Source organism: Semicossyphus pulcher, unplaced genomic scaffold, assembly GCF_022749685.1.
Source record: "Semicossyphus pulcher isolate SPU_LCO1_2020_fin unplaced genomic scaffold, fSemPul1.0.p SCAF_14, whole genome shotgun sequence".
In the NCBI taxonomy this organism is placed as follows: domain Eukaryota; kingdom Metazoa; phylum Chordata; class Actinopteri; order Labriformes; family Labridae; genus Semicossyphus; species Semicossyphus pulcher.
The window spans coordinates 3,773,530-3,791,208 of NW_027211648.1; the positions used below are offsets into that span (position 1 = coordinate 3,773,530).

General features: G+C 42.1%; 1 protein-coding gene across 2 annotated transcripts in view; it reads right to left on the reverse strand.

The window, feature by feature from the left end:
* Nucleotides 1-1,583: 1,583 nt before the first annotated feature.
* The window catches only part of vps39 (VPS39 subunit of HOPS complex), a 29,375-nt gene continuing 13,279 nt past the window's right edge, over nucleotides 1,584-17,679 (reverse strand). For both annotated transcript variants that reach the window (XM_069661592.1, XM_069661591.1), the window contains exons 14-24: nucleotides 16,861-17,002; nucleotides 15,701-15,787; nucleotides 14,863-14,936; nucleotides 14,485-14,701; nucleotides 13,272-13,400; nucleotides 12,770-12,872; nucleotides 12,555-12,600; nucleotides 11,114-11,263; nucleotides 6,675-6,809; nucleotides 4,410-4,501; nucleotides 1,584-3,331 (exon numbers count right to left, since the gene is read on the reverse strand). In XM_069661592.1, the coding sequence (XP_069517693.1) occupies nucleotides 3,250-3,331; nucleotides 4,410-4,501; nucleotides 6,675-6,809; nucleotides 11,114-11,263; nucleotides 12,555-12,600; nucleotides 12,770-12,872; nucleotides 13,272-13,400; nucleotides 14,485-14,701; nucleotides 14,863-14,936; nucleotides 15,701-15,787; nucleotides 16,861-17,002 (1,257 nt within the window). In that variant the 3' untranslated portion in view covers nucleotides 1,584-3,249. The remainder of the gene's footprint in view (nucleotides 3,332-4,409; nucleotides 4,502-6,674; nucleotides 6,810-11,113; nucleotides 11,264-12,554; nucleotides 12,601-12,769; nucleotides 12,873-13,271; nucleotides 13,401-14,484; nucleotides 14,702-14,862; nucleotides 14,937-15,700; nucleotides 15,788-16,860; nucleotides 17,003-17,679) is intronic.

A 17,679-nucleotide genomic window follows, 5' to 3' on the forward strand; every position in this document is an offset into this window, starting at 1 on the left:
AAGTCTCCAAACTTTTCCGAACAAGACTTAGTGGGTAAAAAGAAAAAAGAAGAAAGAGTCGTGTATTTTCCAGAGCGTCACAGAGCGACGACCCTGTGGACACACACTCTAAAAACATACATTCATTGCTTGTTTTTCTTTTTCAGTAAAACAGGGGGTCCTGCTTCTTTAACTACCTCCCGTGTGGACATTAACCAGACGCACGTTATCACAATATTGCCGTTAAAACACACAGATGCATCACGCCTTCCAGTTCTTTAACATGACTTCAAATCTTATCACAAAGATGTGTGATTTGACAATAAATAAACATGACATCCATCTTATTTTAAAGTGCTGAACCTTCGTGATGTGTCTTAGAGTGAGACTGACTTTTGAAAGAAGAAGCAACAAAATATTCCTCTTACAAACAAAAAGTTGAGCTCATAAACAAAACGCACGGGTGTTGTGTTGCCACTCTTGGTCTGGTGTTAGCAGTTAGCTCATGGCAGCTAATGTTAGAAGAGTTTTGTGCTGTAACACGGCTGATCATTGACTGTATAAAAAGATGGCCGACATGAAAGCTCCCTAAAAGTGAAGCCAAACCCTCTCTGTCGCCCCCTGCTGACTGGCTGCAGTATAGCTCATAAAGCCCTCCTCCTCCATGTTAACAGATGGGACATGAGTCAAACTATAGAATCAAAATACACGTCAAATACATTTTTATATACATCATAGTTAATTCTTATCATGCTGATTTATGTCCAAGTGTTCATTTTTCTGACAGGTTTACTTTTAATTAGTTATTTGATGCTATAAAAAGGGTGTGTGGCCTCATGATTGACAGCTCTGTTGACAAATGGGGCTCCTGCAGCGCTCTGTTCCCGAGTAGCAGAGTAGAGGAGGAACGGCGAGAGGAGACGTAACTAACACTAACACTACAGTCATTGAACTTTCCATCAGCGTGAATATCTGCTTCAGACCGACACAAGAAGCTGTTTTGCTTTTAAACACGCCGACGTGCGGGATCTTTGACGTTTGCCTTCGGTAAGTTAAAGGTGTGTTTCGGTTAGCGGAAGTGGCTACGGTGGCGCCACCTGCCGATCTCTACACAGACTCTGGCTCCAAATGACATCACCCTCGCAAGAAGGCAGCGCACGCCTCGGGAGTATTTTGGCTTCACTTTTGTACAATGAGAGTAGATGGAGACACATCTTTATATACAGTCATTGATTACTATTAATAAGCCTATATTGAGTTTTTTATTAAACTTAATTCCCCAGTGTTCTTACAATCCTGATTTAAGAAACGTTGGGCCGCTGTGTAAAACTGAAATAAAACAGAATTAAAAATGTGGTAATCCTTTTTGACATTTATATTTAATTTAAAACATCAAAGACTAAATACTTAATGATGTTTAAACTGATAAATGTTATTGTGTTCTATAAATATGCTCTCAGTCTGAATTTGATGCATGTGATTTTTATTTACACATTGTCCCAACTTTTCTGGAATGGGGTTGTTCGTCTTTGTGTTTTCATGTTGTTTTGTGTTCTGTAAACGACTTTGTAACCTTGTCAGTAAAGTTTTAATCTTTATCAATTTTTCTATTAATCAATCTCATGTTTATTTTTTCAATTACTGGCTCTATCTTTACAATTGTCAATTCAATGTTTTTATCCAATCAAAACCCAAATACATTAAATAAACTGTCACATATGATTAAAAATGCAGCATACACTCACATGTGAGACACTAGAACCAGTAAAGGTATTTCGGATTGAAAAATGTGATCAATTAACTGATTAAAGCTCCTGTGAGGAGCTTTCTGTTTGTGTTGATTTTGGCGCCCCCTGTGGACAAAGCTGCACCTCTTATCTCTTTGCTGATTTTGTCCTGTTCATGCTTAAGTGGAGTTTTTTAACAAAAGATCTCACCCTGCTTTCTTTAACAGTCACATGTATCACTCACTTTAAATGTTTGTCCTGGAAAATGTAAACAAAGGCAGTTAATCGCTTCGTCTGACAGCTACCCCCCCGCCAGCGGTTTCAGGCATTAAAGATAACTCTATAGAAATAATCGATCTTGTCGCTGATGGTCTGGTTTGCTTTTGTAGCTCATATAGAGTCATCAGAATTAATTTCAGTCTGTTTCATAACCAGTGAAAAACTCCTCACAGGAGCTTTAATTATTCAGATTATGATTGTAATTTGAACTCCTACACCAAAGACATGAGGGGCATGAGGTGTTATTTCTCTGCACTTTTATTAGGTGTTTGTTTCTGCGCTATAATCGTTCGTATTTAAAGCGCTCGTTCGTATTTCTCTTGGGACAAATAAAGTAAACTTTATCATGAAATTAAGGCAAATTCTGTGATAATTCTATAATCGCTTCTTGTCGCCACCGTGGCTGCTGTTCAAGAGTTACAGTCCTGCTTTAAATAACTTCTTCATGAACTTTGAATGTCTGCTAAAGAAAAAAACACAAACAAATAACTTCAAAAAATGTGTTAAAGATGGTGGTAGAAGTCCGTCACACTCTTAAGACAGTAAATGATGAAAACAACACAGCTGTGAGTTATGTTAGTCGCAGAAGCCGTCTCAAACGTTTAAATAAAAAACACAAACACACGGTGAGACTTTCGCTGAGTCAGTACCAGCACATGCTAACAGAGAACCACGACGGACGTCTGACCCCACTGTGAGTACAATCTTCAGAGTCACTAAAGGCATTTAACAGTACTCCTGCAGAGCATATATGGCATATCAAGCAGTGTTTGACACAGTGTTACAGGAGGGGTGAAAATAAAAACCTTCTAAGCCGTTTGATGTTTGAGCTCCTCTTCCTTTATGTGTCTGTCAAAAGCTCCTCGGAGGAGGCGTGCAGGGCAGTGGATCCCTTCTAGCGTTACAGTGACACATGCTTTTCAAATGTCAGACTCTACCTCCCTCTTTCTCTTGATTTCTCCCCTCCGTTTGAGCGACCCCAGACATTCCTCCTGCTGCTTCATGCACAGAGAGAAAGAGAAGTCGCAGCCTTTGAATGCAGAAGTAGGTCCTGTTCCGCTCGGCGGGGAGAGCACAACAACGACAACTGTTCCCGAGTCCTTCGAGATGCTTTAGATACAAGCGTCCGATTCCACAGTCTGGCAAATAACTTGAGCTCTTCTAACCTTCTGATTTCTAGTCCAAAGATGTCAGAGCGTTGAAATCCACAGAGAGGGAGGGAGGGGGTGATTTATTAGTAAACAGTCTTTGTGATGCGGAGCCGTTACTGCTCAGTGGGACACACGTTGCGGTCTTTGCAGCAGAAGTAGTGCACCACCACGCCGTTGGGATACCTCGCAAACGCACTGCAAGAGAAAGATGAACAAACTGAGAATGCTTCACTGTCGGGAGGATCATCACTCACTGCATCACAGCAGATAAACAAAAGTTTAATTAAGAATATGTAATAAATGGAAAATGGAGTGTGAATTTAAAGACAGCTCACGATCGGAAAGAAAACACTGAGCAAGTTCTGAAGTTTTAGTCTTGTACATGTTTCATGCTGACACATTTATGCATGATTCTAATGCATGCAGTGAGGGTCAGGGAATCAGGCATGCGAAAAAAATTCACAAAGTCAGAACTTATTTTACAAAAGTGTTTCCAAATCCACTAACACAAAGGCAAAAACAATCTCATGCAGCTTTTCATGCAGCTTTTTATTGCTTTACTTATAAAATATGTTGGTATCATCATTCACAAATTTAAATTGTGACTAATAACATGAAAATAATGTGAAGATTAGCTCTAAAAAACTCCAAGAAAGGACTGAAGTTAAGATTCACAATATTTATTTGTTAAATGCGTAATTATAATCATTAGAATAAAAGCTGAGCCTAAACTCAGAGCGTGACAGCCCTTATAATACTGCGCTGCAGTTCCCACCAGCTCTCTGCAGACGGTAATATTTTCAGTCTAACTGCGCGGTGCTGTTAGTGCTGCTGTTTGTGAATTAGATGCTTTTTGCCATGAGGCTCATTTACACAGAAAGGGGCTGAATTTGCCCCGAATGTCTGCATAATGGCTCATTAAAATACACACAAGCAGCACCGGAGCACAGAGACGCTGTTTGCTCTGCAGCGCACTTTGGGGTGCATTTAACCCTTTGAGTGTGCTTCAAAAATTTGGTGTTGTCTTTCTGTCACATTTGCACAGGTTTAGTGGCAGCAAAAGACGTGCAACCTTTTAGGGAATTAGGCCATTTAAAAAAAGGGAAAATTATCAAACAGATGCCGTAAAACAGATCTAAAACTACCTTTATTGTTATGTTAAAGACCTAGTTGGCACTATAACAGATTCTTATTGTGATTAAAAGAGGAATTGATGTTCTGAAAGTATAAGACGTTCATAAGTAATAATAAGACTGCACTGAGCGATTGGTACCTGTTTCCTATTTTCTTCTTGCAGACTCGGCAGGTTTTCTCCTCTGTGATGACACATTTGACCTGCTGGTGGAAGATTCGCTCCTCCTGCACCTGAAAACACACAACAAGCTGAGTGAGCAGAGACGGAGAGCAGAGGAGATCAGCTTTAAGTGTTGTGCAACATTTTTTGTGCTACAATTCAAAGTACAAAACCTCCATCTCTAACCCGAAACCTCTTTGTCATTATGTATCTTTGAATGTTTGTGTCGAAGTGGCAGACTGAGCACTTAATGTCTTGTAAAGGACTCCACCATCAACATTCAACCTTTTTCAAAGGAGCATTTTTAGTTGGAAGCTGTGACTTTATCTGCACAGTCAGAGATCACCTGTTGATCAAACACTCTGGGCTCTTAGTTCCCAAACAGCGGGATTGAGCTCCCACAATGAGGTCTCTAAATGACCCTAAAAATGGGTTGATAGATGAAGTCCTGCAGCTACATGAACGTTATGTTCATTTTCAGCCTCTCTTCTAATGTTTTCTGTAGTCTTGGGAAATAAAGTAAACTTTTATCTCTTCAGGCCTCTAAAAAACTTCTCACAAAAATGTGTTACTTTAATGTCTTGTTTATACTTTTTTAAGGTTAAAAGGGGAGGGGAAAGGGTCTTTTGAGGAAATAAAAACACCATTCTGTACTCTTTTGTGCAAGCCATGGACAGACGGTGTGTTGTTGGTGGTATTACACCCTAAAGACCACAGCAGCAGAGTGAAATAAGCAGGTTGGTTCAGATGCAGTTTAATGTGCTGCAGCTGAGCAGCTAATCAGATGTCTAGCCTGCAAACTGATGTAAGCAGAGCACTTTCCCCCGGTGGATGTTTGTTTGGTCGCTGATTCACAAGTTAAGGTGCAGGACACGACTTGTCTGTAAGCTAGAGAAGAAGTTTAGTAGGAAAGCTAATGAGGTTGTTGTTGTTGTGACGGCTGCTGTCTGGCTGCAGACAGATCCCTGACGTAACAGCTAGTTATTAATGCACAGGTTTGATCGAGCTGAGTGGAAGTTAAACAGAAGATTTAAAGGGCAGGTGTGCACAGCTGTTTAATGTTAGTCGCATTAAAATCGAGAAGGAAGAATCGTTCCTGCACAAAGCAACTTCAGCATCCTCCCTGTTTCCTGTTGATACCTTTATGTAAATGTTACTCTTCAATTGTCACATTATTTTTGCCACTCTGCGCCCTTTAAGTTTCATATCGCAATGCACTTTTTTCTGTAACAACTTTAAAGCCAGTTTGAGATTTTAGTTTTTCCCATCTTTTCTCTGTCGACGTCCTCTTTGGTCTGCTTGCATCTGACATGATTTCTACACCAAGAATCCAGAGCTAAAAGAGGTAATAGGAGAAAATTGCCTTCAGGGCTTTTTGCCAGACAATCATGCTGGAAAAATGTTACCTACTTCTTGCAGGAGATCGTACATGCCAACCTAAGATGCATTGTGCAGTGGAGGCGTTTTGGGGCGCAGAGTGGATATCAAAGATGCCCCATTCTCCTCATTACAAGTCAGTGTACCATCAAAACAGATGAAATTGTTGCATAATTGCTTTCTAAAGTCATCTTCAAATTCCAAAAGATCATACTGTTCTGAAAATGTATCCTTCAATCTGAAATGTCGGCTCCTGCGTCACACATCTACCAGGCGCCTTGAAAGTTGATTGAATCTCTCTCAGATGAAGGGCAGCTGTTCTGTGGCCGACCCTGATCTCTGACCCCACCACAGGGGAGCAAATAAAACAAACTATTTCTCAGTGGGGATCAATAAAGTATCTTATAATCTTTATAAGACAGAGGACAGAGGAGGGGTCTGCATTCTTTGCGAAGGTTACTCTCTCCCCAATGACACATGAAACCACAAGAGAGGATTTTCTTTGCCTTTACCAGATCATCAGTCATCTGTCATTTAATCTCATTTGAATGAATCACCATAGCTGCTTCACACTGGTCAAAAAACCCCAAAACATCCGGCTTTTTTGCTAAGTAGGAAAGGCTACAATCGGCATTCAGACCTCGGTCAAATGACTCTGCAGTAGATCCGGGTAATTATCACCTCGGCTCATTGATTGGAACACAAATCCCGTGTCGACACGCTAATCTCCGCCCCCTTTCCGGCGCAATGCTATGCTCCGTTAGTAACTTCTGTGAGACAACCAGCATCTATATTGGGTCTTCCTGGGTCTGAAAAACCTGCCTGGGTGGGAAAAGGGTACATGTAAACAAATTCTCCAGCACTCACCCTGAGGAACTCGGCCTGCAGCAGACTCTTGAGCACTTGGTTGCAGCGTTTCCTCTGCGCCTTCTCCTCCAGCACGCTCTCCAGGAAGACCCGGATCTCTCGGATCTGGGTGTTCGCTGGGAGCAGATTGATGGCCTGGAAAACACAATGAAACTGTCTTGTTAAACACTGTGGCAAGAAGTTTTGTTTTTTGCAATCTCTCATTATGAGAGGGAACCTTTGGGACTGGAAAGAGGCCATGTCTCCTTTCAGATTCAAAGATGTAATTAACCATAATCAGCATCTTCTGTGGCGGTGGCAGTCATCTTCTTAGAGTAATTTACACATTCATGTAAGACCAAGTATCCCTCCAAAAAATGTCCTCTCACTTAAAAAGGGATAATGCACACAAAATTACCCCTCTTAGGATCAGTAATTGGCGGCGCCCTGACGTCCCCAAACATTGGAAGCAGCTTCTTTTGTACCTTTACAAACCAAATTACTTCCTTTGTGCATCTTTGCTGAACGCTCAGGGAGACTAAACACAATTAAGTCCCAGAAGTCCTGCTGCCCTCTTGCTCCACTTAATTTAACTGAATTAGTATAAATGGCCTCATTACACACAGACATCCAAGAGGGAGAATTTTGTGCTTGAAAAACAACCGAGGAACAGAGCTGGGATTTAGTTTGTGTATAATTCAACTTCAATTCTGTGTTTTTGACCGTTAAATTAAATTACAGATACTTCCAAGCACTAAGTTTCCATCCATCATTGATACCGCTCATCCTGTTCAGGGTTGAAACTAATTAAAACCACAGATGCTATTTGATTTTGTCCCGAGGCCTGAAAGGATTTTTTGCTTTTGGTGTTTTATAGCAGAAAGTGTTTGAAACCTAAGATAGGTGTATTCTGTCATTGAGTTACCAATGTACATACACCGATAAACACCTGCCTAATATTGTGTCGCTCCCCTTTTGCTGCCAAAACAGCCCTGACCCATCGAGGCATGGACTCCACCAGACCTCTGAAGGTGTGCTGAGGTATCTGGCACCAAGACGTGAGCAGCAGATCCTCTAAGTTGCAACGTGGGGCCTCCATGGATCGGACTTGTTTGTCCAGCACATCCCACAGACGCTCGACTGGATTGAGATCTGGGGAATTTGGAGGCCAAGTCAACACCTTGAACTCGTCGTTCCTCAAACAATTCCTGAACCATGTCTGCAGTGCGGCAGGCGCATCATCCTGCTGAAAGAGGCCACTGCCATTAGGGAATACTGTCTCCATGAAGGGGTGTACTTGGTCTGCAACAGTGTTTAGGTCGGTGCTACATGTCAAAGTAACATCCACATGAACAGCAGGACCCAAGGTTTCCCAGCAGAACATTGCCCAAAGCATCACACTGCCTCCACCGGCTCGCCTTCTTCCCATAGTGCATCTTGGTGCCATGTCTGAGACACACACGCACCTGACCATCCACATGATGTAAAAGAAAACATGATTCATCTGACTACTCCTGGTCGGTCCTGACCACTGCAGACCGGGAACACCCCACAAGAGCTGCAGTTTGGAGACGCTCTGACTCAGTCGTCTAGCCATCACAATTTGGCCCTTGTCAAAGTCGCTCACGTCCTCACACAACTTATTCACTTGCCGAACATATCCAACCCACTGACAGATGCTATTGTAACGAGATAATCAATGTTATTCACTTCACCTGTCAGTGGTCATTACGGTGTATGTACCTATAAACAGACATTAGAGACAACCTGAAACGCCTCCGCCATGACTGTCGCCAGCAGGGAGTCATAAAAAAATATACTGAAAGACCAATCGATCATGAAAGTATTCTTCAGCTGCAGCTCTAGACAAGATATAACTTACAGACTAAAAATGATCTACCAAAGAACACTCAGAAGAGCTGCTTCGTACGGGAGCTTCTCCCTTATGTTTTGTGCATTCTTGTCTTGTCGCCTTGATGCTCTCTTGGCGAGGCAGAGTCTGGGAGCAGGTCCAAGGGGGGGAAATGAATGCAGAGTGCTATTACAGTCAATGAGGGAGGCACGGAGAGACAAGATGGAGAGCTCAACCTAAACATTCACATAAACCTGCACTGTTCCCCTTCAGAGACTCTTAATTTGACACATCGGTGGCTGAACACGGATCAGCAGTGCCTTTCACACACAATCACCTCCAAATAAAAAATCAGAATATTTACAGTGACGCAGTGGAAGCATTTTAAAGCCTGTGGCTCTGTTCCTCCGTGATAAGATACGGAAATAGGAGAAAACAATCTGCTGAGTGCCTGTTTTCTCCTTGACGGTATGCAAAGACTTTCCAGCTGGATTGCACTGAGGAACTCTAAATGTTTTATAGGCTTTATAAAAGCTTCTTGAAGGGACATCTTTCTTTATTAGACAGCAGTCGTTGGATTAGAACATCAACCTGTAAAATAGGTCACGAGCAGAAAGGCTTTTATCTTTGCTGTTGTGTGTCTGGGTTCAGGAAGTCGAAACAGGTATATGAAAGAAGCGAGATCAAAGATATTCACTACCCAATGCAGGCGGCTCTCGAGGGAGACCGGCATCCTGATGGATATCTGGATTACCGACAGTCAAACCTCATCTCGCTCTAAAAACAAACTCAATCACATCTTTCAACAAGCTGTTCACTTCGGTCGCTGCTTTATTTTAACACCAAAGGGCCAACTTGCTGATTTAACTGAAGCTTGTGTTGTTAATCATGTGATTTTAACTTACAGTAATGCAGCCCAAACAAGCAGTCTCTTAGTTTCACTTTTAACGCTCTGTCTTGTCTTAATTCACAGTGTTTACTAAAATTGAACTGTAGATGACAGAGTCCAACTTTAATAGTTAAGCTCTGGGTTGAATTTGAGTCTGCTGTGTGGCAAAGTCAGGTTTACAGTACAGGTAGTTCCTTGTCTCTCCATTAGCTCAGCTAGATTTTATAAACTCTGTTAGATAGGACAGCGGAAAGAGTCAGAAATAGAGGAACAGAGACATGCAGCAAAGGGCTGAGGGCTGGTGTCATGGGCTGCTTGGTCGAAGACTGAGCCTCTCTACATGGAGGTTCGCATTCTACCAACTGAGCTAAACCGGTGCCCCTGGATTTGTGTTTTTAATGTTGATCACTTTGCAAGTATTGGCTGCTCTTTTGTGACAGTAAAGTGTAATTAAGGGTGCTTTCACACCTGACAGCTTTGGTCAAGTCTTTCGGACTTTACTCGGAAAGTCTGGTTCGTTTGGACAGGCGTGAACACGCAATCGAACCCTGGTGCAGACCAAACCACCGGACCAAGGTCCGCCAGAAAAGACGGGACTCGTTCTTTTTTCACGAACCACAGCCCAGTTTGTTGAGTTGAGAACATAAACAGACTTAAAGTAGGACCTAATACAGGAAGCAAACCAAAACACTGTGTATTGTTAAAGGATGTTGGCAGAGACAGACATGCAGTCAGGCAGCAAGATGAACAGAGGATTCAAAAAATGTTGGGCTTTCACTGATGCTTGTTAAAACGCATAAGAACACAGAGATATTCAAAGTGTTCAGTGGAAAACTAAAGGAGAGTGGAACTGATCGAACTGTGAAACAACAACTAAAAAAACTGACAACAAAACATTAAAGTCTGTAATCGTGTGAGAGTGATTGAGGAGTGTGCTCTCTCTCTCTTCAGGGAGTTTCCCAATGGGAAAATTCTGACCAATCAGAGAGCAGTTTCCTTGCGCATAAAAACAATTGGTGCGCTGCTATAAGCTGCCGTCTGAACACAAACCAAACTCAAGGCAAAAAGCAACATTGTAACAATTTGACGATGACAATGTGGACATGAGCAGCTGTCCACTCCATAACTTCTCCTCACGCTCAGTCTTCTATGGTCGCTGTTTTAAGAACAGAATAAACATCATGGAGGATGAACATCCCGCCCACACGGACAAGTAAGAACATCTCTGCATCCACCTCTGCATTTGTAGAAAACACATGGTGTGCTTAAACACCTACTGCACCCCTGGCCATATACATCTTCTGGGCCTAGCATCTGCAGGTATTGAATGGTTTAAGGGGAAGACCTCAGAGCCAGCATCTATTTCCAGCAGCATATCAGGATCTGTGACATCGAACTGTTTCTCGGGGGCTTGGCTAAATCCTGAAATACCTGACCTCCGTGCCTGCACCAGTTTCCAGCAGGATGTTCGGAGCTTTAAGGTACTTTGATTCAGCACAACTTGGCTTTTACAGAAAGTGCTCTTTTTCTGTATACTGATATTACAGAACAGAGGAAACAGGAGGAAGTCTCTGCAAAGACTTGAACTCCCGTTTGGGCAGGCTAATAAAAGTATTCTGTCACTGACATCTTACTTCACATTGGCAGGAAACATGTTATACTCCACGGAGAAAGAGGAATCATTTTTGAGTATTACCAGGCGTTGGATTATATTCTTACCTTGGTGGTGTTGAGTTTGCTGTGGTGCAGCTCCAGGACGTGCAGGGCCGCCTGGAGGTTGGCCTGAGGCTCGGAGAGCTCCATCTTGATGGGCCCCAGGCAGTGGACGTCAGGAGGGGACAGGTACATCCGCAGCAAAGACAGATAAACCTGAAGGGAAAGATTACAACTTTTAATACTTCTACATATGAGGCTAATGCTTGACCAGAAATCTGCTGCGAATCAGGAGTTTAAATGACCGGGCAAGACAATAATAAATCACTAAAAGGTCCTTTACAGAATAAAGAAAATGTTTGATGAATTAAAACAGAAATTAAGATAAAACATGACAAAACATTTGGCGTGTTACATGAGAAAAGAAGGCAGATGGACAGCATACCCGGCTTAAAATGATGTTGTTGGCAGTAGCATCATATTAAACAGGCAGATATGGGAGCTCTAACCTCATCTCTTGGTCATCACTAAGCAGTATCACATGTGCCGTGATGATATTCAGGACGACATCATAACCTCGAGGGTGATATTACTTTTGTACAACAGTTAAACAAGCAGCAAATAGTAGTAAACAGTACAACAGATTGTTGTTGTTCCACCAACTCAGCTAGACGGGACTGTTGTTGCCGAGCAACCCAAACATTCTCCTGCACTCGGTGTCTACAGGTTACCACAGATCAGCTGTTTTCATCACGCACATTTATCTGTAGGTTTGAATTTATCATCAAACGGTGACATAAGAGTCTGCTGTGTGACTCAGAGGTACCAGCTTGATTAAAGTAGACATACACGGTCTGCTGTGATGTTAATTAACAGCATTCAGAACACCTGGCTGAGGCGGAGTGATACACAGAGTGAGAAGTCCCAGTGATGTTGTTCTCTATAGCACCGCTCATGGAATGCCTCTGGTCCAATCAGATTACTTGATCATAACTAACTGTTTTTTCCCTCATGATCAGGCTAAAGTAATGGGTTTATAATCAACAGTACACTTTACACACTGACATCAAAAAGTCTGTGTCCGAACTAGCACTTGCTACCTTTATAGGAACAGTATTGGCTGTTCACTTTCCCCTCAGGTCCAATGCTTATTTATATATTTTTAATACTTTCAGACTGGTCTTGTTTAGTTGCAATGTCAATAAAGAATTTTAAAGCTGCAGCGGAGAATATTAGCTGTGATTTCCTCCCGTTTTTTCCTTGGATTTGGCGATGTGTACTACTACTGTAGGCCATAAATAATCCATTATATTTGTGTAGTGCTTCCTGCAAACTCAAAGGCACTTAACAGAAGGCAGCGGAGCGTGCAAAATGAAAGAATTGGTCATAAAAAACAAACAAACACAACAGAAGCAGCAAAAAATCTAAGTTTACACAACAAAATCCAAAAGGCAAAGAAACCAGGAAAATCAGGAACTACTTTTATCACACAATAAGAGCCACTTACGTCTTTATCCCCTTCGACTGAACTGCTGTAGTGCCGGTGACAGTATCTGCAGAGCACACAGAGGAAATCATGAGTCAAGTTTAAACAGAAAAGTTGATTAAAACAGAAAAAGCTGGTGAAATTAGCTTTCTAGAGTTGAACATTTCGCTGGTGGTTGTTGTAAAGTTCCCTCCCAGTTTTGCAGGATTTCTGTGGCGTTTGAAGGGTTAACTCACTCCTCAGCCATGCGGGTGTCCTTCAGGATGTGCACATAGATGAAGAGCGCCTGCTCGTGTTTACCCATCCGACCCAGGAGCAGGGCACGTTCCTCCAGCAGACCTTCGAGATGGAAACAAGGTCAAAAGGTGCAAGTCCCACCCTTTGGCTCAAACATATAGAGCTTCACAACTTTCCACTATTACAGGGAACATGTGTAGGTGAGGTAATGGGAGATATAGTAAATACTTTGTTTTCCTTAAGCACATATTACTTTAATCCTGACATTATATTTTTTTAAATACTGTATTGGTCCGAATATAAGACGACGGGAAAAACCTTATAATCTTATCTAGTCTTACAATCGGACCAGTACGGTGCAAGATTAAAGGCTTATGAATTCATAGTTACATGATTTTACAAGATCATAAGAGAAATATCAGCTAAATTACAAACAAAACCCACATTCTTGTTTCTATTTGTGAAGCAGACACAGGTTAACATCTTGAACCCAGTTCTTACCATCAAAGGGAAAGTCACTGATGAGTCTGGCCGGCTCATAGCTGGTGGAAATATCCAGAAACGAGAGCAGTTTGTTCCTGAACTCGCCCAGATCACCTTCCTCTTTCCCTGCAGCAACAGCTGGAACTCCTGCAGCAGCACAGAGATTTAATCATAGAGTGTAAAGCTGCAATGATCATTCGATTTATCAACTTGTTGATTAACATAGCATATATGTTAATGTCTTCAACATATACATATATTAACTTTGTTATTTTTAAGCAGAAATGCTGCCTCCACCTTCTTAAAAGTGAATGTTTGCTTTTATTTTTAGTCTGCTGTGAGTGTTGTTTAAATTTTGGGGGGTTTAAGACTGTCAGTTAAATTAAGCTGCCTACACTGCAACCCCAAAAAACAAAGACCAACTTAACAAAGACAGACTCTGACAAGAATGCAATACAACGCTTTGTTATTAGTGCATCATTTCTGAGAGGGAGAAGACATTGCATCAGCATGAAGCTTGATTATGAACTTGCTTACTTTGCACAGGAAGAAGAAGAGCTCAAATATTTTTATGGATACAGCAACTCTAAACATTGTTTATAAAAGTTTTTGCTAATATAGGACTTAAAATCTGCAAAGTCAGGCTGCTGTAATGTTGAGCAAAGTCATCTTCCAATATTGAGAATCTTCAGTACTTATTATTATCATTATGGGCTGTGCCGGCAATATCCTTCAAAAGTGAATAAACAACCTGCCCGTAGCACAGGTTCATTTATTTTATCAGTCACTTTTATACGTTTATTTCCCAGACACAGTGCACATTAATGAGCTTCCCTGTGCGTGTTGGCAGACGATCCTGGAGGGTCATTAAAAGCACAAACAGACAGACGGATGGATTTCATAATCAGTCCTGACACAGCTTTATCTGAGCGGACGAATGTGCGGAGGCAAACTGATCCAGTACTCAGATGTAATCCTGCAATAAATTATAATCATCTTCTCTTGGCTGAAGGTTGATTTTTAAAAATGGTCAGAGGATTTCAGGGAGAAGATATTAAAGCTTCCCTCAGGTAAAAAAAAAGTTAAGCGATTGTCACCTCTAATTACTTTCTGCAACTACAATAATAAGCCCTCAAAACATGTCTTTCATCCTAGTTTTTAAGGGGGTAGAAATCCGATAGATAATGCAAAATCTACTTAAATTAACTTTCAGGTTTTCTGCAGCGCGTACCTTCTGGCAGCGAGTTGAGGTACTGTTTCATGAGGCCCTGAACCCTCTCCAGGTAGAGCTGGATGAGCACGTTGTGAAACTCCGGGCCCTTATCGTCCCACACGTAAATGATGTGCTCCAGATAGGGGATGGCGAGCTCTTTGAAGCCCTCCTTCAGGAAGTTCAGCACCTTCTCTCTGGGCAAAGTCTCCACCTCTATTAGGTCCTCGGTGAAGATCTGGAACGGAGGAGAGATTTTAGTTAGTTATTAGTGCTGAATGTCATTATGATAAGTGGAGGTTATATAACAACTAACCTCCCTCTACAACCACACTAGAATGAATGCAAAAATGTGAAGCGATTTCAAACAGTCGTATGCTGTTAATCTCTGCGTCCTACCTTCAGGCCATCCTCAGGACAGATCTTCAGCACCCAGGGAGAAAACTCAAAGATTATTCCCAAGTTCTCCACTCCTGTGTGTTCGGGGATATCAGGAGATTAATTAGTTTAACTTCATAAAAGAAGAGAGACTCAACACATGACAGTACTCACAATCCAGGAATCAGGTTTACAAAACTTCCTGTGACGTAAAGACATACCTGTGCAAATAAGGGCTTCTTACATTCATGCACACTGGATTATTATCTCTCTACACTCCACATTATCCCTGTATTTCATACTGTAAAATTTTGCACACTTCCAGGGAAACGTTTTGCACATTCCTGCATTAACTGTAGAGTTCTTCATTACAAATTAATAATACATATATTGTATCTTTTTGTTATTTATTCGGGCCTTTGTATGCCTTCACTGAAAGAGTCAGGACAGTAGACCGTGTCAAGAGACGTGTGGGGATGGCCGAGGGTGGGGGTTGAGCCTGGGGCTGCCGCATCAAGGACTGTGGCCTCAGGACGTGCGATTTAACCGCTGAGCTAAACCGGTCATAAGAATTTGTCACACACCTTTAACTGTCCTGTAAGTGTAGGACTTTGCTTTGACATCACTGGTGCACGGATACAACTGATTGAAACAACAGTTACACGGTTAGCACTGACACATGCTGTACAAAAACCTCTCCTTTGGTCAGCTCCACACGACAGACTAAACATTTCAATGAATCAGGATGAAAGTTTCCTCAGAGGCTTTCCCAAAATCCCCCCGTCAAATTTGAAATACCTAGCAGCGATGAAAACGTCGACGTCGCTCTAAGTGGAAACAGGCTTGATGTGATTCTTACCCAGTCTTTGGAGGTACTGCACCGTCCGCTCGTGGCCCTTCAGAGGAGAGTTGGCCTTGGTCGACTGGTCCAGCAGCACCTGCAGAGCTGCGAGAGGGCAAACAGGGTGAAGGGGAGTGAGAGGGGAGCAAGAGCAACGATGGAAAGTAGCAAGCTGGTGTGACTGCATTACATAATTCCTCTGTAGACATAAACTGGATGGAGCACAGGCCCTGTTAACTGGAGGACGAGAACAGCTGTTTTGAATTGTCAGAGAGAGAGAGAGAGAGGCAGACGTGAGCAGCATGAAGTCACAAACCGCAGCAGGACGATTGAAAACAGCTGCGCTCGTAGTGAGAACTGCCCAGAATCTGCCCCTTAGTATCGCCAGAGACTGAATGATATGAAGACAGCTGTGATGTATGAGGACGATGAGTCAACCAACCACACGCAGGGAAACCTCCTCTGAGAATGACTGTGTCGCCTGACAGAGCTGATCAACTCTGTGCACAGCAAACAGCTCTGTTATGAACACACAACTGGCACCTAATTCATAATGAAACAACTCGGCCCACAACGGCTCTTGTAGTTAAATTAGGAGGTAATGAGGAGGCCGCTGACAAGAGCAGACGTAAATCAAGCGATCCGCTATTTAAATACTAAACCAAAATTTAACATCCAATTGGGAACAGATGTTTCATTGTGTTTTATTGTTTTGTTTTCAGTCGTCATGCTGAGGCCTGCAACAGATAAACCACAATAACAAATTACAGTGAACTCTGATACCAGTCATTGAACAGTTGATTGATTTATCTGTTGCATGCTGCTCGGTAATAAAATTCTACTTCAAATAAAAAATAACTTGTATTACATCAGAAAGGAAAGTGATTCTCTAAGTTGATTTTACTTTTGAAGCATGAACAAAAACTTTTCTGAAGTTAAGTTACAAAAGTATGAGCATCATATTATGACAGAGAGATCTACAAACCCGAAGACGGTGGACATGAAGTAGACATTAAACAGAACATAGTGCGGGATGCGACGGTGTTTAAAGACCGTGAATGCCCTACCAAATTAGGTAAAGATTTGATGTCTTTGTTTGATGCAAAATGTGTGACAAAATGTGTCCCTAAAATTAGCCCTATGAAGCACAGATGACTGACCAGCAGGTAGACTCTCACCTTTCTGGTGCAGCCCCTTCTTCTCATAGAGAATAATGAGCTCGCTGTACTTGTGGGCCTTCTTCAGGACGTACTCGCTCTCCTCGATGTGGCAGTGGTTGTTTTCCAGACGGAGCAGGGGGGACACCAGGGCCACGTTGGTCTGAATGAGGGGAGGATAAGAGCACATTACAATCATGAACACATTCACCCCTTTAAAGCTCAGGTTGGTGACTTCACCTAACCCTACAATAGTCTTATAACACCGCCAAAGAATAGCACCTTGTGGCATTTTCCTGGAAGTCAAGCTCATCTAAACTTAGAGGAAAGGCAAAAAGAGAAAGCTTTCACCCCTCAAACAGTCCAACCGTCCTTACGTTGTCTGCTTACATCTGTGATCTAATTCTTTTTTCAACATAGATGAGGTCCCTAATCAACCCCAGACCTGCCGTACACCTGATGACAGCCAGACTCACAGAACTTTCAACTGTGACTCGGTTTTTGCTATTTCAAAATAAACCTACAAATTCACAGAACCCATTTAGCTCTTGTGGGGTAAAGTTAACTGCCTCGTGTTGCTGCCAATTTCTATCAGTGTCTGGATTTACTTTCTGGTGATCTAATGTCATATTACAGTAAGTGGGCAGTGAAGAGTGCCAAGTTCAGAAGAGCCGGCGTTACTTTCATCATGAAATATAAACATTTGGATTAGGTTCCCTGACAATTGCAGGTTGGATGTTTTTCAAAGTGTATGACATCAGACAAAATTGGCAGCTCGTGATAGGTGTTTAAAATGTTTCTAATAAAATGTGATTTATTCCAAAAAAAGAAATCCACTTA